Source organism: Cyprinodon tularosa, unplaced genomic scaffold (genome assembly GCF_016077235.1).
Source record: "Cyprinodon tularosa strain WSP-4 unplaced genomic scaffold, ASM1607723v1 ctg586, whole genome shotgun sequence".
Taxonomy (NCBI): domain Eukaryota; kingdom Metazoa; phylum Chordata; class Actinopteri; order Cyprinodontiformes; family Cyprinodontidae; genus Cyprinodon; species Cyprinodon tularosa.
Window position 1 is genome coordinate 102,108 of NW_024039325.1, and position 22,498 is coordinate 124,605.

At 42.5% G+C, this 22,498-nt stretch overlaps 2 protein-coding genes across 18 annotated transcripts in view; both read left to right on the top strand.

Moving 5' to 3' along the window:
* Window positions 1-4,497, top strand: part of LOC119797502 (EMILIN-1-like) — a 38,659-nt gene extending 34,162 nt beyond the window's left edge. For all 17 annotated transcript variants that reach the window (XM_038306588.1, XM_038306592.1, XM_038306590.1 and 14 more), the window contains one exon: window positions 44-4,497. In XM_038306588.1, coding sequence (XP_038162516.1) covers window positions 44-366 — 323 coding nt within the window. In that variant the 3' untranslated portion in view covers window positions 367-4,497. The remainder of the gene's footprint in view (window positions 1-43) is intronic.
* Window positions 4,498-8,542: 4,045 nt separating this feature from the next.
* Window positions 8,543-21,978, top strand: LOC119797493. Its single transcript, XM_038306577.1, has 2 exons — window positions 8,543-8,682; window positions 20,686-21,978. Exon 2 carries the CDS (start codon window positions 20,701-20,703, stop codon window positions 21,943-21,945), a length of 1,245 nt encoding a protein of 414 aa, XP_038162505.1. The 5' UTR covers window positions 8,543-8,682; window positions 20,686-20,700; the 3' UTR covers window positions 21,946-21,978.
* The last annotated feature ends 520 nt before the right edge of the window (window positions 21,979-22,498 follow it).

Genomic DNA, 22,498 nt, shown 5'->3' on the forward strand with positions numbered 1-22,498 from the left:
CAGCAGCTGGAGTGAAGATCTAACAGGAATCTGTCCTCCTCAGGTATTTTCACCGCCCCTCTAGCTGGTCGCTACTACTTCAGTGCTGTCCTGACGGGCTACAAGAACGAAAAGATCGAAGCGGTTCTGGCCAAGTCCAACTACAGCGTGGCCCGGGTGGACTCAGGAGGCTATCAGCCCGAGGACCTGGAGGCCAAGCCGGTGGCCGACTCCAGGACCAGTTCCGGCTCTCTGGCCGTCTTCAGCATCGTCCTGCAGCTGCAGCGCGGCGACACTGTGTGCATCGACCTGGTGAGGGGGAAACTCCCTCAGGCTATGGAGCCCCTCACCATCTTCAACGGCATGCTGCTCTACGAAAAACCGTAAGCCTTCATCTGTCTCTGTGAGGGGGGGGGCGGCGGCCTGGATGCAGGACAAACCCGCTGGAGGAGGAGGGACTGGACTCAAAGCTGAGAACATGGAGCAGCTAGAGGGTTTATTTGTGTCTTACTCTGTCCAATCAGCACATCTCATACGGTCACATGATCGGACCCAATCGCCTCTGAAGCTGAGCTGTAGGAACCGAACCACTTCTGTGCTGAAGAGTTAGAAGAACCACACCCTGACTGCAGCTCCTCGCAACCACAAAAAAACTTTATTCAGTTAAATATTAAAGTTTAATATCATAAACATCCAGGATCTGAACCGGTAATATGATGTTTGTCCAGCGGGGGGAGCTAAAGAGCTCAGGACTGATACATTCTGACTCCTGTTGGAAATTTGATCAGAAGTTTTCTAAAATATGTGCCGTTTTCTATCGATCTGCCAGAGGAGAAGCAGATCGGTGCAACTCCTCCAAACCCTGACCCAAGTGTTACCATGGCAACCTTTAGAACCACAGGCCTTGTTGTTTTTATTCATATATTCACTCAGATGAATATCATCATAAACAGGAAGAAACTTCCGGCTCAATGATCCAAGTTTAGCCCGACCAGAACCGCCAGCTTTGGACTCCGTTTAGACTCGTAGTCTGAACAGGTCCTCAAACTTTAAAAAGTTTCCATGTGAAAATATAAACAAGAAAACTAATTTTTGTTCCCTTTTTGGTAAAAGCTTCCAGAAACACCGTAAATATAAGTTTCCAGAATACTGAAGGGTGACCGGTTCATTTAGCTACCATGCAGGGCAGCCAGTCGCGTTTAGAAGCGCTAATCCTGGAAATTAGCGAAATTAGCGGCATAAATCTAATAAAAAGATCCAGATTTTATAGGAAACTCTCTCCTCAAACGGTCTGATGGTGATTAGCCAAATTAATCAGAAAGTAAAGCTTAAAGCATCTTGCATGCTGATGTGAGTGAAGTGCTAGCGTAGCTTAGCATGAGTGATGTGTGAGTAAGAGCCATCAGCCCTGAAGGATTCTGCCAGAAATCAGTACAGCCTTTTTTTCTCTACCATTATTGTGATTTGATTGTGACTTTTCTTTGCACTAAACACAGTTAGGAAGTGAGACAAACGGCTCATAGTCCGAGTCGGTGGGATTTACAGCAAATATTCTGGTCCTGTTTCTGTACTCCAGTTTCTCTGATCTCAGCTGCTTCTGATTCCTGTCAGAACCACAGGATCAAACAATCCATTAAACAGAACCCGTCTGACAACATGAAGCAGGCCAAACACTATCAAACACCAGCAGGTCATGTGAGAGCCTTTATCCACGCCCAGAGAACACGCTCATCAACGGAGAGGCTAACCAACTAAAATCACTCCAAGAGCTTCCCAACAATTCATCCAGGAGGGCACATCCAGAAACAAACATAAAGCTCTGCAAGCCTTATGACATCATTAAAGCATCAGAGGTCAAGGTTCAACCTTAAGGAGAGAAACTGAGCCATAATGGTGTCAAACCTGAGAGAGAGGCGGGGCCACGCTGGACAGGCTACCTGCCCATCGCTGGGCGACGCAGAAACACACTGGACACACAACCAGACGCGCACTCATAGCCTCGCTAACCTTCGGAGCCCAACAGACGGTGGAAGAAAGCTAGAAAAGCTGGAGAGAACTCGGATATTTACTGGGAGAACTGGTGAAATCCAAGCAGAAACAACCGGGCTGGGCTTTAGAGTTGGAGCTCATCCTGCTGCATCTATGAAGCCGTGGCTTCTGAGAGCCAGATGAGGGTTCTAGAATGGCCTACTCACTGTTGCACAACCTCAATCAGCTCTTTATGCTCTATGGTGTGGAATTCAACTGACACTTTATTAGAAAACTAATTTATACACAGATATGTAGAATTTGATCATTGCAATCAGACAGTTCTAAGTCAGTTATATCTAACCAAAGATTGTCCCTGTTTCTGCAGAGCAGGCAGTTTAGTTTATGACTCAGCATGGTTGAAACTTTTTAATCTAAAGAAACCAGGCTGACTGTATAGTGCACAGTTAACATCTGATGAGAGAGAAACAGGAGCAAACCTCCAGTCATTTTCTTTGTATGAGTTTCCATAAAGAATAAAAAATCCTGTCTTTAAAATATTTGTGAACTCAAAGTTAATTCAAAGTAGCATCGTTTCCAGAATCATTAAATGTTAAACATATTTACATAACCTGCTCAAAGAATTTAAATCAAACCAGATTTACTTTAACCCAACAAGCTGTCACCTGCAAAGCAGGCAGCATGGACTGTTGGAGGTGGTATACCTGTGACATGTTACATGTAACACCAGTGTGACACATGCTACATGTAACACCAGTGTGACACATGCTACATGTAACACCAGTGTGACACATGCTACATGTAACACCAGTGTGACACATGCTACATGTAACACCAGTGTGACACATGCTACATGTAACACCAGTGTGACACATGCTACATGTAACACCAGTGTGACACATGTTACATGTAACACCAGTGTGACACATGCTACATGTAACACCAGTGTGACACATGTTACATGTAACACCAGTGTGACACATGCTACATGTAACACCAGTGTGACACATGCTACATGTAACACCAGTGTGACACATGTTACATGTAACACCAGTGTGACACATGCTACATGTAACACCAGTGTGACACATGTTACATGTAACACCAGTGTGACACATGCTACATGTAACACCAGTGTGACACATGCTACATGTAACACCAGTGTGACACATGTTACATGTAACACCAGTGTGACACATGCTACATGTAACACCAGTGTGACACATGCTACATGTAACACCAGTGTGACACATGCTACATGTAACACCAGTGTGACACATGCTACATGTAACACCAGTGTGACACATGCTACATGTAACACCAGTGTGACACATGCTACATGTAACACCAGTGTGACACATGCTACATGTAACACCAGTGTGACACATGCTACATGTAACACCAGTGTGACACATGCTACATGTAACACCAGTGTGACACATGCTACATGTAACACCAGTGTGACACATGCTACATGTAACACCAGTGTGACACATGCTACATGTAACACCAGTGTGACACATGCTACATGTGACACCAGTGTGACACATGCTACATGTGACACCAGTGTAACACATGCTACATGTAACGTGTTATGCGAGATATGCCACATGTAACACGTGTGAGCAATGTGCTACATGTACCACAAATGTAACATGTATAACAGGTGTAACAGGACACGTGTAACATCTATTGTAAGTTATCTGGCTTTTTCGAATGAAATGTTAGGAGTTGTTTTGAAGTTTGTGCCTTATGGTTTAAGCTGTGATCTGACGATGTAACAGAAATATATTTACTATAATCTCTATGAACACATGAAGCGTCCCGTAAATCTGAAAAGGACGGACAGTTTGCACGTCTCAGCAGGAAGTGATGTTTGCTTTTTGGAGAAGTGTTGTGAAAACGGTGCTTAAAGTATTTTACTTTTGGTCCGTTTCCATCAGTGAACTGCTGATGGACTCGTATGTAAAACCAAGTCTCTTCCTCGGGCCTGAAGCAGCATGAAGTTCACGCTTTCTTTACTCAGGATTGTACAGGACTTTTCTGTGTTCGTTTTTGCTTCACATTTCTGTAACAAAAATCTGTACAGCTAACAAATATTTCTGACACTGACAGTTGCTTTTTTAAAGCTCATTAAATGTACTATAAACTGTAAATGTTTTGTTTTATGTCGTCTTAATTCATCCCAAACGCTGACAGCCTCTGACAGGGAACCAAATCTTCATCAGTTTATTGATCAGTTCTTCTGTTTTTTATGAGACAAAGTGAGGCTTTTATATTCAGCTATATTTATCTGAACATCCTGGTGCAAAGTTATAATTTCTTTTAATTTATTTAAAGTCAAAATGATAGAAACAAATAAACAGGAACTGTCTTAAACAGGTGAAACCTATATGTAATTTCTATAGTTGTATCTGCAATACTTAATTCCTCCACCAAGTCACATGGGAGCTGAGTAACTGAAACATTGTCTGGATGTTTTGTTTGTAAAGTTATCAAAATGCAAGAAAATAAATCTGTTATATTGTGTTTGCTTTTATTTTTCTATACAAATTAAATGAAAGATTCTTAATCTATGAGCTTTCAGGGATTAAGGAATAAATATAAATCCTAAAGTAGCATAAATATGAAATGAAGAAAAGGACTCTGAGAGCGCATAGCTCCACCAAGCAGCACATTTTGTGACCTTCTGTAAATCTATAGCTAAACTCTAACATGTGCTGGATCATTACACAATTTAAATGAATCGTTCCTTGGTATGAAACACCTCTGGTAATAATTTCTTTAAAATCCATCCTTAACTTTTGTCCTGTTCAAAGACAAACAGACACATAAACTCTCCTAAAAACACAGCAGAACATTTCAAATCCACCCGTAAAACAAACAGCAGATCTGTTTTCAGCACTTTGACCTGTAATGAATTAGTGGGTCTGTGCTTCTAGTTTGGGGAAGGCCCGGCTCTATTTGAGTGAACAGTGTTTTTAACAGGGTAATAAATGTCACAAAGAAGCCAAAAAGTTCACCTCTTTTATGGAAATTCAACAAAAGCTCTTCAATATGGAGTAAAACTGAACTTTAATTGGATTTTCACTGTATTTTACTACTTTTTGACATAAAACAGCTGCTTTCAGTGATGTTGTTTTGTGGGAAAAACATTTTGGCACTTTTGTCTGTCCATATAGGGGCAGCCTGTACTGTGATGGGGCCCGGGTAAACATGGGAGAGTGTTCAGAAGCTCACCAAGGGGGATAGAGGACCAGAAAAGCAGAAACTTCCAGGGGAAGGCAGTACTTCAAGACCACCATAAGAGGGCAGCAGAGAGCCTCAAAATGTGGAAACACTGCAGTCTATTGCTGTAAGAACCACATTAACCAGAGGAGAAGATTTGTTTCCTCAAACTAACATTGTGACCAATTTCATCTGGAATGCAGTTAATGAAAGTTAGAGAAGTTATTCAGTTAAATTGAAAGGTTTATATTTCTGCTTTCACTTAGAGAGACTCACAAGGAGACGATTAGTGAGTTATTGACATGAGTGAATATAAATACACTATATCACCAAAACTATTCGCTCACCTGCCTTAATCTCTGTTGGGTCCACCATGTTTAAGAGTGTTTATAGGAATCTTTGACCATTCTTCCTGAAGCGCTTTGTGAGGTCACACACTGAAGGTCTACAGGCTGGTTTATACTCAGAAACCAGGTCGTCTGCGTGTGTCACAGTGAACGCAGATATGCCCCGCCCCCTCCGCAGACACTCTGATGCACCTCTCCTCAATTGTAGGTGAGCGCAGACAGGAGGCCTCTGATTGGTCAGATCTACATCCGCTCTACTCTATGCGTATTTCCTGTTTGGTTCCTTACCGGCTGGTTTTGTCTGTCTGACCGCCATTGTGGAAAACGACTGGTGAAGATGGAGCAGCTAGCAGAGCGAGCTGAGAACGCTGGGACCCTTTTTCCTCCTGGATCCCCGCTCTTTTTGGCCCTCATGTTCCTCCGTTGTCGCACAAACTTGCCCCCACTTCCTCACCGCCTCGGCCTTATCTAGACCCACAGCTAGTTCCTGATTGGCCCTCTGGCGTTGTGGCGTGGAATAACATAGTTCAGACCATGCTTCAATACTGGGCAGAAATCATAAACATCGGCAGTCATTCAAGCATTCAGCTCAGACATTACTACTAACTAAATACTGAGGAAAACATTCAGGGAAAGATTTGATCCAGTTCTATGCTGCTCTGTAATGTCTATATCTACATTAAGGAAGATTAGTGACATGACTGATTCCTCAGGTAGTAAAACAGAAAGGATGAAATCTGCTTTGCTTTGTTACGAACCAACTGAACAATTAAACAAGCTTTTATTAACCAAAAAATACGTTTTTCTTATATGTTTGAGCAGGGGCGGTTCTAGACCAAATGTACCAGGGGGGCCAGGAGGGGGCCAGTGTTTTTTCATGGGGGCCCAGAAAAGCAGGAAATAAAAAAAAAAAAACAGGGCAAGGGATTCAGGGCCTGGCCAGAGAGTTTTTTCTTTCTGTTTCAATGATAAAGTCATAAAATTACGAGAATAAAGTCATAAAATTACGAGAATAAAGTCATAAAATTACGAGAATAAAGTCATAAAATTATGAGAATAAAGTCATAAAATTACGAAATAAAGTCATAAAATTACGAGAATAAAGTCATAAAATTATGAGAATAAAGTCATAAAATTACGAGAATAAAGTCATAAAATTACGAGAATAAAGTCATAAAATTATGAGAATAAAGTCATAAAATTACGAAATAAAGTCATAAAATTACGAGAATAAAGTCATAAAATTATGAGAATAAAGTCATAAAATTACGAGAATAAAGTCATAAAATAACGAGAAACCAGTAGTATTTGATGACAGCTCTCAGAAGAAGCCGGAATGTGGAGCATCATGGGAAGTTCTACTTTAGCATCGGTTTGACGAATCAGGAAATCTTTTTAGCAGCAGCATCAAACTGGGCAGGATGTCAAAGTGGACTCTGGTTGCTGATTGGTGGAGCTGGTCTGACATCATCTGCTGGGCGGAGCTACAAGCTTTCTTTCTGAAATGGGTTGCGGTATGATGACTTCATTCTCAAAATAAAAAAAATAAAATAAAAAGTGAAATTTCTATTCAGTTAGGTTTATTTAAAATTCTGTGTCTTATTTGATCAATATACATCCATAACTTAGGAATTTTACATACTTTTGACTTAATTTAAGTTAAAATGACAGTTTTCTCTAAAATGTGAATTAAAACTCAAGAAAAACTGATAAATTCAGCTGTAAAATTTAGAGCAATTTGTTTTGAAAAAAAGCAGATAAAGACTGGGATCCAAAGGACCAATCGGTAAACATGTCTGCTCCAGCGCAGATCATCAATAGAATTTCTGTGAGTGTAATGTCTGCAGTACAGGAGCCATAACAGGGGCCAGGACATGATCTACAGGAGCACCGGCCCCCATTGGCCCCCATCTAGAACCGCCCATGGGTTTGAGTTCACCTTCAGCTTCGACAGACATCCAAAGCAAGCAGAGGAACATGGTGGAGGTAGAGAACAGCCTGGATCAGCTGGTTCAGCTCAGCAAAGCAGCTCAGCTGTCTGGATGAAAACAAATTAAATTTAATTTAATCCGACTTTAATTTCTCTTCTGTGTTTTATTCATCAAGTTTAAATGTGATTAAAAGGAAGTCGCTCAGAGGAGCTCCAGATTTATAAATACAGGATTATTATAGGATTTTATTTTAATTCTTTACTAACTTCCAGGCAACAAAGATGAAAAGCATAAATGTATAAAACGAAATGCTCAAGTTAAAAGATTAAGTAAAATGGTCTTTATTTTAGTTATTTTACCTTCCACTTTTGGACCTATACTCTAATTCAGGGATCTTCAAAGTTTTCCAGGCCAAGGACCCCAAACTGATGGAGAGATGGAGCGGGACCCCCTGATTATATCTATTGTATGAAATAGTGTTCTATCAAACTGGTCCTATAGTCACTCTATTACAGATGGAGTAATGTAACTAAAGTAATCCCTCCCTGGGATTATTAAAGTATTTCTGATTCCTGGTTGATGGGACAGGTGTTGTGAATGAAACGGTGCCCAGCTTGATGTGTGTCGCTGAATGTGAGCATTGATGACTGAAAGACATCTTCTGCCTCCATTTATCTGTTTACTACAGTCTGTTGGATTCATGTTCATGTGGATTTAAAGACATTTCAGTTAAAAAACTGCAGGGAGGGGTATGAAAAAATAGTTTAATCAACCAAAACTTTCACGACCCCCATGCAGTACCTCCGTGGACCTCCTAGGGGTCGCGGACCCCCTGTTGAAGACCTAATCTAATAGGAACGGTCAGGCTTCGAAAAGTTGTTTTTCTTTAACTTGATAAAGTTCGGAATAAACTTAAAGCTGTTCTCTGCTCGAACAGAGTCCCTGTGGATTACATGTTGGCATTAATCAAAGATTATAATCTCTGCTTTGGCTTTATTCAGGACGGACTGCTCCGATTTCTGGATAGAAAAGTTTGGAAGAGGAATAACTCAGGCTCCGCCCCCTGTTGACTCTGAGAGGCAGAAACCATATAAGTCAGGCTTTATTCCAGTCGCCATTTTTAAACCGTTAGAAATTGTCCTGGAGGACAACAGGCGTGATTAAAGCAGCTTTCCTCCTCAGCAGGATTTCTGCTCCATACCATAACGGTGAGAACTTTAGGCAGCGTCATGCATTAGTTTCACTGAAGCTGTTGGATTCTGGAGTAGAAAACTTTCCGCTTGTTGGATTCTGGTTTGTTTACGTCTAGCGGGACGTTCCTCTGCTTCCCTGAAGCAGCCAGAGCTTCAAAGTTTCTGCTGCTGCAGGATCAGAAACTGGTTGTTCTTCAGGGTGAAAATCACAGATCCTCCTCAGTCTGAGTCACTGAGCTGCAGATGTTAGAATCAGTGGCGGCTGGTGGGGCTGATATAGCCTATAGTGCAGGGGTATTCAACAGGTCCAGTTCAAAGAAATGTCCTCAAGCAGAGGTCCGCAATATCGTCTCTTTGCAGTATGACAATATCGGAATACATGGTGTTAAAAAAAAAAAAAAATTTCAAAGAAGTTTATTAATAATAATAATAATAATACATTTTATTTGTATTGCACTTTACATTTAAAAAAAATCTCAAAGTGCTACAAAATTCATAGTTAAAACAAAACCGTATAATAAAAACGGTATACATAGTTAAAATGAGACATTACAATAAAATAACATACGTAGTAAAAACAAAACAGTAAAATAACCATAAAACCACACAGATAAAATACTAACTAATGTTCGTAGGCTTTTTTAAATAAAAATGTCTTGAGGCCTTTCTTGAAGGCCTCCACACTCTGTGGGACCCTAAGGGACTCTGGGAGGCCATTCCAGAGTTGTGGGGCAACTGCCTGGAAGGCCCTATCTCCCATTGTGCAGAGCTTGACTCTTGGCTGGTGCAGTCGGTGGGTGGAGGTGGTGGAGCGGAGGGTTCTGGAGGCGGTGTGAGGTGTGAGGAGTTCCTTGAGGTAAGCAGGGGCAGTTCCATGTATGCACTGGTGAGTGAGGAGGCAAAGTTTGTAATCTATTCTGTGTTGGATGGGCAGCCAATGAAGGGACCTGAGGACTGGAGTGATGTGTTCGTGTTTGCGCCTCCTCGTCAGGACCCGGGCAGCACAGTTCTGGATGTGCTGCAGCTTTTGTAGACTTTTGCCAGGGACCCCGACGAGGAGGGCATTACAGTAGTCCAATCTGGAGGAGACAAAGGCATGGATTAGCTTTTCTGCGTCGGGTTGGGAAAGGGAGGGGCGGAGTTTGGCGATGTTTCTGAGGTGGAGGAAAGAGACCTTGCAGAGGTGACGTATGTGGGAGTCAAACGTGAGATGTGGATCCAATTTGACACCAAGGTTTGTGACGGATGAGGACAGAGGGATGTTTTGACCGAAGATAGGGATACTGTTTAGGGAGAAGGACTTGGTTTGGTGTGGGGTGCCAATGAGAATGGCTTCTGTTTTGCTGCTGTTGAGCTGTAGAAAGTTTTCAGCCATCCATGTCTTTATCTCCTCCAGGCAGCAGTGAAAAGCAGATGGCAGAACTGTGGGAGAAGTGGAGTCCATTTTTATGTACAACTGGGTGTCATCTGCATAACAATGAAAAGATACCTTATGTTTTTTGATTATCTGACCGAGTGGGAGCATGTAGATGGTGAAAAGGGTCGGCCCAAGGACCGACCCTTGAGGCACTCCGCAGGTGACTGTATGGGGTGATGAATTGGACTGTCCTATGGCAACAAATTCGGACCTTCCCGTGATATATGACTGGAACCAGTTGAGTGTGGTTCCAGAGAGTCCAACTGTGGACTGAAGACGATGGACGAAGTTTATTAGCACTGAAGCACAGGATAACATTGTGTGGCTGCAGTTTAAAATAACTAAATGATGTATTCAAAAGTAAAGAAAGTGCTTAAGAAAAAATAGCAGCTTCAGTTTCCTTTTGATTGAACAATCTCAATATTTCTGCTCAACAAAACAACTTTCAAAACACCTGAACTATTTCTCTTACAGATTTCTCTTACATCTGTCTTCCCCCAATGCTTTGGTTTCCCTGCCAGCATTTTAAATCTGGGCTTGAAGGAGGTCAGGGCCATTCTCATGCACATGTGCAGATTGCTTGGAACATATTTAGTTTTTATTATGTTCATTGCCTCACAGCTGTATGTGGAGCCGAACATGGTCAGGATAAACAGGGCCACTTTTTTTCAGATCTGAACTACACTCACAAGAATCCAGAGTGGAATAAAGGTTCCAACCAGCGGGAGCAGGAACCAATCAAATCAAATGTAATGATTTCTACCTTAGTCAGTTAAATAACCTGCTGCTGTCATTCTGCACATCTCTGATGTTGCTGCTATTTTCTAATATCCATTACTGTAAAAATGTCCATAGCTGCATATTGGTTATTTATTCTCCAGTTTTATATTGTTAAAACACTTTACAGTATTTTATTGTTTATATTTTAACTCTTCCCTATTATGTTATTCTTATACATTTTTCTAAGGTCCTCATTTCTGTGACCATTTTCAATAATCTTTCTGCTGCTGTAAATTTGCCCATTGTGGGACAATAAAGGGATTTTCTATTATATTCTATAAAAGGGGTAGAAATATATAAGTAAATCTAAACAATGTATTTATAAAAAATATATCTGCAAAATCTCTAATATTCAACAACAAAAAATACAAAGTTAAGCCTATTGTGCAAAACAACAATAAAAAGATAAAACTCCTATCAGATTTATAGCCCCCCCCCCCCCCCCCCCCCCCCCCGCAGATCTATTAGAATCTGTCCTTAAATTCCAGCCAAACCCATTTAATCAGTAACAGATTAAAACCTTTAGATAAATCAAACATTACCGCCACATATCTGACTCTATAACCATTAAAACAACTATTTTCATTCATCTCAGACGGAACTATTAAATGACTGGATTATATTAAACTGAACTTCCAATTTTCACCACTGTTCGGCGCCAAGTAACCTTTCCTCTGATCACAGCTTGCTTGGTCTCGCAATGAATCCTGGGATATCCAAGGATAGCGAGGATACATCGGACCCGTCCTTCAAATCGGGCAAAAAGAAGGACGCATTTTAAGGCCGCATAATGAGGACTCCTGGAATCCGACCAGACCTCGGCGCCGCGCTATGACGTAATCGGTCTTCGAATCCGGTCTTCTAAGGATGCGTACTAGGTTTTCAAACAGAGCACCTTTCTTCCTGTATCACCTCCCTGCGTTTCTCGCTTCAATCGCCTTTCACCTCCTCTTCCTTTTATCTCACTGCGTGGATGTCTGTGCCTGGCTGCAAACCTCTGCTTCGGTTTGCTCATACAACTCGCTCCGAGTTCAAGCTGGCGACTCAGACCAGAACCAGTCCTGCTCTGAGCTTCACTTTAAAAACTCTACGTTTTTAGAGTAAAGTTTATGAGGTATTTTTAGCTTTATGTACAAACTGCTATTAAACATCTTATAAGAAAATCTATGTTAAACTTACTCTTTCCCCAAAATTCACAAATTACAAAAAAAAAAAGGTTTAATTTAGCTTCAGAAACTCTAGTTTTTACTGAAGCTTAAAAATAGAGTAGAAATGATGATAAATACTCTAATAGAGTTTACTGCACCAAAAAGTCACTTTTTTTCTTTGTGTTATTTGCATGAAATAGGCTCAGAAATGTTAGATTAATCCTGGTTTATTTTTGCTTGAAAACTAAAAACGAAACACAACAAAATAACAATAAAAACTTGCGTTCACGCTCTGGTTCAGACAGAACCCCCATCCGCCCCCACCCCGCACGTACTCTCGTTCTCGTCAAGTCCGTTCTTGGCGAGAACGCAGGAAGATCGGACTTGACGAGAACGCCATAACGCGAGCACGTATGCGTATTGGAGCAGAAGCGTACTCGTGACGTCATCACATGCAACGTTGTTTAGCATTTCTTTAACAGTCAAAACTATTTATTCCCTACACAAAACATTTTGAAAACAATATTTTTAATTTCTAAAGCTTAAACATTTTAAAAAATTACCGAACCGCAAAAAACCGCCATCAGAACGAGCGGTAGTTCACACATAACTAGAGCGAGAGAAGTGCACTACAGACGGGGTAAATTTGGCCCTGGCTGCGGTTACCCTCGGAGGTCTGCTGGTCACTCTGGTCCGCTCAACGTCGGACTTTTTTTTTTAATTTCGCATTAACTCTGTAAACAGGCCACACAGGGAGGCTTCAATGTATAATGTTATCGCCTCAAACGATTTCAAAACGTACTTTTGAAGAACAACAGCAGCAGAAAAGGGAATGTTTAACCTACCACTGGGAGCGCTGTCTGGAATCAAGCTGCGGCCGCGGGGCATTCTGGGTAAGCGGTCAGTCTGAAGAACGCACAAGTCTGCTCTGATGCATGCTCGATAAAGAGGGCGGGGCTAGAACAAGATCCGGGGATTTGACGCGTTCTCGATCTGGCGTTCTAGAGAATTGGAACGGTACTCGGGCTGAGGCTGATGACGTATCACGAGTACACGAGAACGCTCAACAACGCATATTGAGAAACGCCCTATGACTCGCACGCGATTGGTTTTCTTCTTCTTCTTCTTTTTGTTTTTAATGGCGGTTGGCAAACAAATAAGTGGTGCATTACCGCCACCAACCAGTAGGGAGTGTGGATCAGGACAGACATGCTACACCTGTAGCCAATAAATAACGCAACATAATTCTATAACTTGAATCATAAATACTTTTCCTTAAAATATTTGTTAGACTTTTCCTTTTCCTTTGTCAGACTCCTTATCAATGAGTTCTTTGTCTTTGAAACCTCCTCCAGGTATACATCACGTGTTCTATTGTTTCATTTTCCCCACATTCATCACATCTTCCGTTTTCGTGTTTTCCCATTAATCGTAACGTTGAATAAGTTCTGTATGTCCCAACCGTAGTCTAGTTATTATCTTTTCCTCTATTCTGATACATTACGTGTTCTATGGTTTCATTCAATCTTCTCGGATCTTTCTTTTAATAATCGATTCTTATATCACTCTTACTTTGGCTTATTGCCATCTGCCTCAAGTTTTTGTTTAACTTGTTCCCACGAAATATTCCTCATCCCTAAGAATTTCTCAGCTCCTTTAACAATGATTTTTTCAGTTTTCTGTTTAACCCGGTCTGTGCAGTTAATAACAAAAGCCACAAACAAAACTAGTTTGTCAAAGTCAACAGGGTTATAAACCCTGGCATGCTGCTCTGGTTCTCGTCTTAATACTTGAACGTTACCCACAGTTTCCTTTTGCTTTTCCTGAACCTTCTTTAACGCCTCGGCATAACTTAGGTTGTTTGTTGTTTTCACTTTTTGAACCTCAACTGCTTTCTTCCTAACTTCACACCCTCCATATGTCGCCCTGTGCCCTCCACCACAATTACAGCATTTAACCTGAGTATTTTCACCACATTCTTGTATTTTGTGCTCCCCTCCACATTTTAAACATCTCTGTTTGCCCCTGCACACTGCAGCAATGTGACCATATCTCTGACACCTGTAACACCGAAGTGGAGGAGGAACATAAGGCCTGACTGGATAGCACATGAAACCCACTTTAACTCTCTCCGGGACTTCTGGAGTAGAACATTCCAGAAGCACAGATAAGCTGTCAACTCTCTGATTGTTCACTGTTTTCTGCAATCTCTTTATATCACTGACTTCAACATTATGGATGTTATGCTCTAATCTCTCCAAATCTTCACTGCAAAAACGATCTAGAAATAAGTAAAAAATTCTTAAATTAACTGTATTCACCCTTAATTTCAGTAGGTAAATGAGATAGTTTGCCAATCGAATGAGTAATTTTACTCTTAAAATAAGATAATTAGATAAAATGCACTTGAAATAAGACGATGCAATTGTGTTTTCTTATTTTAAGTGTAAATTGTCTTGTTTCATTGGCAAAATGTCTCTTTTATCTCCTCAATCCAAGAACAAATGCACTTATTTTAAGAAAAAATGACTTATCTAGATTTAGATTTTTTGCAGTGTTCACCAACCGGAATTCCGTAAATAACTCCTCGGGATCCTTTCTTTTCTCCCAACACTCTTTTACTCTCCACTCTTTTCTTTCCAATACTTTTGTAGTGAATTAGTGTGCACCAATGATTAAAATTATATACACAACATCTTTCACATTGAATAGAGGGCTTACTTTAAAGGTTTAATCGTTTGTGCATCAGCATGGGAAAATTCTCAGCTGTGTGTGAGAGACCCTGCACATACAGCTTTACAGATAAGGCTGGTGAATTAAGTGGAAAAAAGTGCAGCTTTGCAGGTGTAGGTTTCTAAGGAAGGGAAGAATTCTGAGCACAGCGTCGAAAAGGCAGATGGCTGAGGTCATTAATGCCTCAGAAGCTGCAGAAAGTCAGCGTAAGGCCTGTTTGAAATGCAGGGGTGAAAAAGTGCACAGCTTAGTTAAACTAATTGTGATAAATGGAGTTGTCGTCTTTAACACACACACGTCTTTAACACACACACACACCAGCAGTACGGGGTATAGAAAATGTGATGTTTTACTGAATCTTTAAGCACCCTAGTTTGATGTGAAAGTTATACTCATGACTCACTGGAAGAGAACTTTGTTTCAAAACATTAATAACCAAGACTGTGATGTATCAATGGCAATATATGTTATCATAACCTGTAATAAACTGTAATAACGGGTTTGTTGAATAAATATATAAAAAATATGTTTTGAAAAGGACTGTCCTCCGGTAGAATAAAATTAATTAGACTTAACTGAAGAAAATGCATCTACAATGGTGAAAAGAAAGGAGGAGCTGGGGGGAGGAGCCCCCAACAGCCCGAAATGTATAAAAGGGAAGCTGTTTTTATTGTATAGTCAGTTGTTCTCCGGAGGGCAGCTCAGTGCGGATGCTCTGTGTTTTGCAATAAAACACTCTGGACTTGGAAAAGCGCGACTCCTGCCTGTTTTTTAGATTTTGGTTGAAGATTTTTCTGCTTTTTGAGAACTTTGAATTTTTATAAAACTTAGTTCCAATTTTTAAGTCGTTAAGAAGAGAAATTACATGACACTTTCAACACTCATTGCTTTCCTTTTTTGTTCTTCTGATTCACAGACGATTAGCAAGTTTCCATCTCTCAGAGTTTTAGCCATTTCAACTTCCCCCACTTTCTTTTTTAGTTCCTTAGAAACTAATACTGGGCTCAGAATAATATTTTCATCTTCCTTTCTGAATTTTAATATTATCTTCACCTCTTCTTTCATGATTTTTTTTACGTACACCCTTGCTTCCATTATCTGTGCTGTTGTCTTCAAGGTTTCTTTTGTTTCCTGAATTCCCACAAGCTCTGCCCGCTTCACTATTTTTGAATTTTCCACTTCTCCGGTAACTACCAACTGGCGTCCAACTATCCATATCCGAATCACTTTCTAGCTCTTCCTCATCCTCTACACCTTGAGCCGCCATCCTGATCCAGTCAAAAACTGGTTTATGCCTCAGATCAGTGTCGTCGTCGTCTTCTTCTTCCGACGAGGTACTCATCGATTCTCGCCAATGTTCCCAAACAATGAGTTGAATATAGTAATAAGAAATCAAATGCTCATTCAATTAGCGCCATGCGCCCACTCGCGATTCCTTCTCGGACCGCCAACCGCACTCCTCCTCGATCCAATGACTCAACCCACACGCGGTTGGTTTGTAGCTTCCAATCCTTGCTCAGTGCAGTGCTGGTAAAAGCACTTGTGTCAGATAGGGAAAAAAATAAATGCTCCGGTTTAAAATTTATTCTCCCGTCAAAATTAACAAATATTTTAACAATTTATTCCGGGTCCGGATGGAATGGCATATGGGTCCGTATCCGGACCGAGGTCCGTTGGTTGCGGACCACGGGCCTAGTGTATGTCTCCAACTAATCCAGAATAAGAATAGGGGGTTTTCAGGTGACGTCACGCTCACGTGACTACTCAGCGCGTCCGCCATATTGGGTGGCAGCCTTAGGCAGTATTGACAGTGAAAAATGGTGAAATCGTGTGTAATTGTTGGTTGCACGGCCCGTGGAGGTGGAGATCAACGCTCTTTCTATCGCATACCAGCCATAATCGTGAATCAATGTGAAAAAACAAAACAGCTATCTGAACAACGCCGTCACCTATGGCTGACACGGATATCCAGGTCCGATTTGGACGGTGTTAAGCTGGAATACGCCAGAGTCTGCAGTGCTCACTTTGTCACAGGTAATTAACTGTCAAGCATTTAAAACATGTAAGAATATATTAATAATAGGGCTTGGGCGTCATGACGTATTACTTTCCGTGGCCGCGATGTTGACCGTCTCCGCCGCCGCTACTCAGACTACTGCCTATGACCACCGCGTACTGGACTCCCTCTCTCTGCCGTGTTTAAATTTGATTAATTTCACCTTAACTTGATTTCAACCAGCGGGAAAAGGCTCAAATATGTGAGAAACCCGGAGGGTTTAGGAAGGTTTGGCAGTTAACGTTACTAACCAAACCTTTGAAACACATAGCAGCTAGTTAAAAGTACATTACATGCCTGAGTGGTTGTTAGCACTAACGGTTAGCACTGTTTGCTGGCTTTATGAGCTGCAGCTCCTGAACCCATCCATTCGTAAACTGCACATGAGACTCCAAGGACTTGTAGCTTTGGAACTGTTTGCGCACTGCCGGCCGTTAGCCACCTAGCATAGCGAGCCCTGCGTCGGATTGTTTACATTTTTACCATCTTATTAAAACTCACCCGTCCACGTATGATGGCGATTTCCTTCATGTACATCACTTCGACATCTCGTACCCAACCAGATGTGAACTTGTGAGCCTCTAGACCCTTGTACGCTCTCATTTCCTCCAGAGTGTGCAGAGGTTTTTCACTGAACACCGGGTAATGAACTATGTTACCGTGCTCTACATTTGGCCAATCATCTGGATTAGTGCTAAACGAGGCACCGTGGAGGGCATAGGGGTCCATATGGTCGATCACGGAACATTTCCTCAGATATGTTCCATGATCTGGTGGATCTAGCGTGCTGGCGTACTTATCCATTCGCGACATGATATATATGATATACGATATTATGCCACCCAAGATGGCGGACCGGAAGCTGGCCAGTGACGTCACTGAAAACCCCCTATTCAAATAAACAATTGGAAATGAAATACAATTTAACAGTAATGATTTAATTTACTATATAATAACAGTAACAGTGATGATTTGGGTCACTGTGACGGGGTTCTTTGGCCTCCAAGAATCCAGGCTCAGTCGGGTTACCGGTGTTGGTGATTTATTGAGCTCAAAAACTCCAAACAGGGTGCAAAAGAAACTAAACATGTAGAAGATCCTCTGGGCCTCAGCCTCCCTCCAGTTACCAGCAATGGAACAAAGAAACAGAAAACAAAAATGGCCGCTCTTCTTCCCACAGCCCTCATTAAATAGCTTAAGCCCCTCCCCTCAGGCTCTCTTATTTCTGATTTCTTCTGATTAATCAGTTTTGTCCATATATTACCTCCACAAACAATTGATATACAAAAACAAATAATTTTTACAACTTAATTATTTTACACAGATTCATTGACTTATTCAATTACACCAAACTTTTAAACATAAAATAAAAAAAATATATAATCTGACAAACATTTAGCGAGTGAAGTGTTGGTGACGTCACTTCCGCATTCCAACAACTGTGGCGTTTTAACCGCTTACTGAGCGATGCCTCGGGTTTGAACCCAGCAAAGACGCCGCCAGACTGAAGATGACACATCCCCGTAGCATACACACAGACACCCCCCCCCACCCCACCCCCCGCCCCACCTACACACACACACACACACGGCTAACCCCACTGAAATATTAAGTGTGCCCCCTCAATACGCCAGCAGGTAACCAGGAACAGCTTGTGTGTTTTAAGTTAATGGAGCTACTGGGCTCAGCGCGAGCGGATTGGTCCTCACAAACACAGAATAACAGGAATGTGTGTGTGGCGCGCAAAGTTAGAGGATGTTTTAAGTGACGAGGTCGATTAGTCACAATAACCATGACATGAAATTTTCCCCCTACAACAGGGATGTTCTTCTGGCAAACAGGTAGATAAATAAGGATCTCACTGAATTTGGTGGAAGCTGCATCTCGCTCTTTACGTTCGCCATCTTCCCTCTAATTGTCTGCACCTGCGCATTGGGTGCAGAAGCCTGTTAAAGGGCAGTATTTTCAGAGCCCCAAGACCATAAAATTCTGAGACGCTGATTGGCCATTAAATTATTAAAGGAATAGTACACCCAAAACATGATTAGCCTTCATTTTCTACTCACCCCCATGCTGAACAACACTTCTTGCTGTCTGCTGACATTCAAATAATGGAGGTCTATGGCGCCCGAGGCAGAAAGGTCCATAAAAGTCCACAAAAAACGTGTCAATATTCCTCCATACTGCTCGTCCAATGTATTCCAAGTGTCCTGAGTGGGTAGCGTCCAGAATTTACTCGAAACGAAGTCATTTAGAATGTTTTTAGAGCATAAACAGTAGTGTATAGGATTTCCTGAAAGCGCGTTCACGAGTCTACGGAAGCCGGCAGACCAAACCAGATGAAAGTGCGCATTCAGCTCGGCAAAGAACTCATGCTCTTCCTCAACACTGAAGTCCTCAGACATTTTTCTTTCGTTGTTTCTTTCTTTGCACAGGTAAACAGCAAATTTCTTCTTCTACGCTTGCATTATCGGCAGAGCAGATGCTGAATGCGCACTTTCATCTGGTTTGGTCTGCCGCGGTTTCCGTAGACTCGTGAACGCGCTTTTAGGAAATCCTATACACTACTGTTTATGCTCTAAAAACATTCTAAATGACTTCGTTTCGAGTAAATTCTGGACGCTACCCACTCAGGACACTTGGAATACATTGGACGAGCAGTATGGAGGAATATTGACATGTTTTTTGTGGACTTTTATGGACCTTTCTGCCTCGGGCGCCATAGACCTCCATTATTTGAATGTCAGCAGGCAGCAAGAAGCCTCCCAGATCTCCAGATGCATTTGAGATATCAAAAAAGTACTCCAGAGTGTTGTTCAGCATGGGGGTGAGTAGAAAATGAAGGCTAAGCATGTTTTGGGTGTACTATTCCTTTAAATTGACCTAGCAATAGTACATGATTGGCAGATTCTCTGCACATGTGGGGCAGTCTGGGGCAGTCTGATCAGAGCCCCCAGTTAAAGGAACTTGGGGCTTAGTGGAAGGTTGCCCGGCACTAACCTTTATTTTTTATTTTTTGCCAAATAAGGTATATTTTATTTTGCAAAAACTAACAGATACGTTTATTGAAATATCTAGTAAAGATTTTATTCTTCATTGCGAATGGTTAGACAGTTTAAACTGTTTATGTTTAATTGTGTTGATCTTGTTTAATTAATGTTCTAATTGCGTTCTTTAAAGTCCACTAATCTGGACGGCTGGTTTAAATGTGGAAATTTCACTGTTTCAGTGGAAGTTTGTAAGATTTTATCACATATTTGAGTCGTGACTAAATTACATAATCGTTGGATGAGGTGTAAATGAAATACTGTATATTTGTTTTTCTACCAACCGTATATTTTCTTTCGGTACAAATTCTAATGCATTACAACATAATGAACTTTAACTATTAATGCTATATTGGTACATGCTTTTATTTCATTTAATTAGAGGCATATATAATCTTTCCATCACTGCTCCAAGTTTAAGTGGCTGTTTCGGTACTGATATTGGTGAGGGGGTGCGATACGATATGCATCACGATACTTGGTTGACGATTAGATATTATCGCCATAAACTCCCTGACTAAAGGGTCCTGGCACTGTGGCCCCTAATGGGTCATAAAACATAGAGGATCCCATTTCATTGATGTCCTCTATCATCCTAAAGTTATGATTAGAAAATGTTTCAATAAATACATTTTCTAATTTGTCTAAATGAGGTTAAATGAATTCACATGAGATGACATGACTTTAAATCCAACAGCAGGTTTGAATCAACACCCAGTAGGTTTTTCCCTGGCAGTAAAGAACCAGCGGTTAAACGGATCAGGTCGGAACAGACTGGGAACCTGATCCGAACATCTGAATCAGAACATGCTAACGTTCTCCTGACCTCTTTTCCAGGAGGCAGCGGCCATTATGGGCTCCAAATGCTCCAAACATCAGACTGCAAGACCCATGCATCACACAGAACCAGAGCTGTCTCTCCCAGGTGAGACCATGCTGCCAGGTGAGAAGGAAGAGGCGGTGGACTTGAGTCCTCAGCAGGACGGCTCTCTGAGGACGGGCGGTGCAGACGGACAGCGGATTCAGAACACGTTTCCGGGTCATGGAGACAATCCGTTCTCTGCGTGGGTCTGCAATTGGCTCGACTCCCAAGCCCATCCGACGGCTGAGAAAATGCTGAGGGAGCTGCAGGCTGTGGGGTGGCTGGGTGAGAGGGAGAACGCTGAGGCTACGCTGCCTGTAGGGGGCGCTAATGCGCCGCAGCAGCAGCCAGAAGCAAAACCTGCACCGGAGCAGAAGGACAGAGGAACTCAAACCAAAGAGCTCCGGAGCTTCAGCAAAGGAACGCAGACGAGCGGCCAGCTGCTGCCTCCATGGAGCCCGGCTGAGCTGATGGATCTAGTCCAGAAAGCTCCTGATCCTCTCACCAAACCGCTGGCCTTCTTCAGGTGGCTGCGTCTTACCTGCATGGCGTTTGAACCGCGTCCTGCTGACGTCAGCAAGCTGCTCAGGCTTCTCTATAACCAAAAATGGAAGGAAGTAGAAGAAGACCTCTGGGTTCCAGGAGCAAGCAGCAACGCTGACTGGTCCACTGACGCCATGACCGCCTGGCTGGATGGAGCCTGCAGGCCCGCCATCGTCTCTGTGGCCTGGAAGTACAACGACTTCTTCGATTTAATTGCTTTGTATAAACAAAAACACGGAGAGTCTGTGACGGACTTCCTGTCCCGTTTCCAGGAAATGTGGAGCTCCTGGTGCGATGGCACCAGCGACGAACTTGAGGCCCTTTTCGCCCTCAACTTAGTGCAGCTGTTACAGCCACATGTTTCTGAGCTGTTCAAGGAGAAGGTCATCGTCTGGAAAACGTACAGCGTTCCAAAAATCATCTCAGCATTACGGGACATGGAGAATATGGACATGTTTGATGCACAAAAACAAGCTGAGGAGGAGCAGGAGGAGGAGGAGGAGGAGGAGGAGGAGCAGGAGGAGGAGGAGAAGAAGGAGGAGAAGAAGGAGGTGGAGCTCCAGGTGATGCCGTCAGACTACCCGCCTCCTTATACTTCCAGGAGGAGAGGGAGGTGCTACTCCTGCGGCCGCTACGGACACTGGGCCCGGGAATGCTACGCTGCGTATCCACAGCAACCAGCTTTAGGCTAGAACTACGCCTACTGAGGTTGCAGCATCCACAGCACAATCAGCAATCCCTGCAACGCCACAGCAATCCCTGCAATGCCACAGCAATCCCTGCAACCCCATAGCAATCCCTGCAATCCCACAGCAATCCCACAGCAATCCCTGCAACCCCACAGCAATTCCTGCAACCCCACAGCAATCCCTGCAATCCCAGAGCAATCCCTGCAACGCCATAGCAATTCCTGCAACGCCACAGCAATCCCTGCAACCCCACAGCAATCTCTGCAACCCCACAGCAATCTCTGCAACACCACAGCAATCCCTGCAACGCCACAGCAATCCCTGCAGTGCCACAGCAATCCCTGCAATGCCACAGCAATCTCTGCAACCCCACAGCAATCTCTGCAACGCCACAGCAATCCCTGCAATCCCACAGCAATCCCTGCAATCCCACAGCAATCTCTGCAACGCCACAGCAATCCCTGCAGTGCCACAGCAATCCCTGCAATGCCACAGCAATCTCTGCAACCCCACAGCAATCTCTGCAACGCCACAGCAATCCCTGCAACGCCACAGC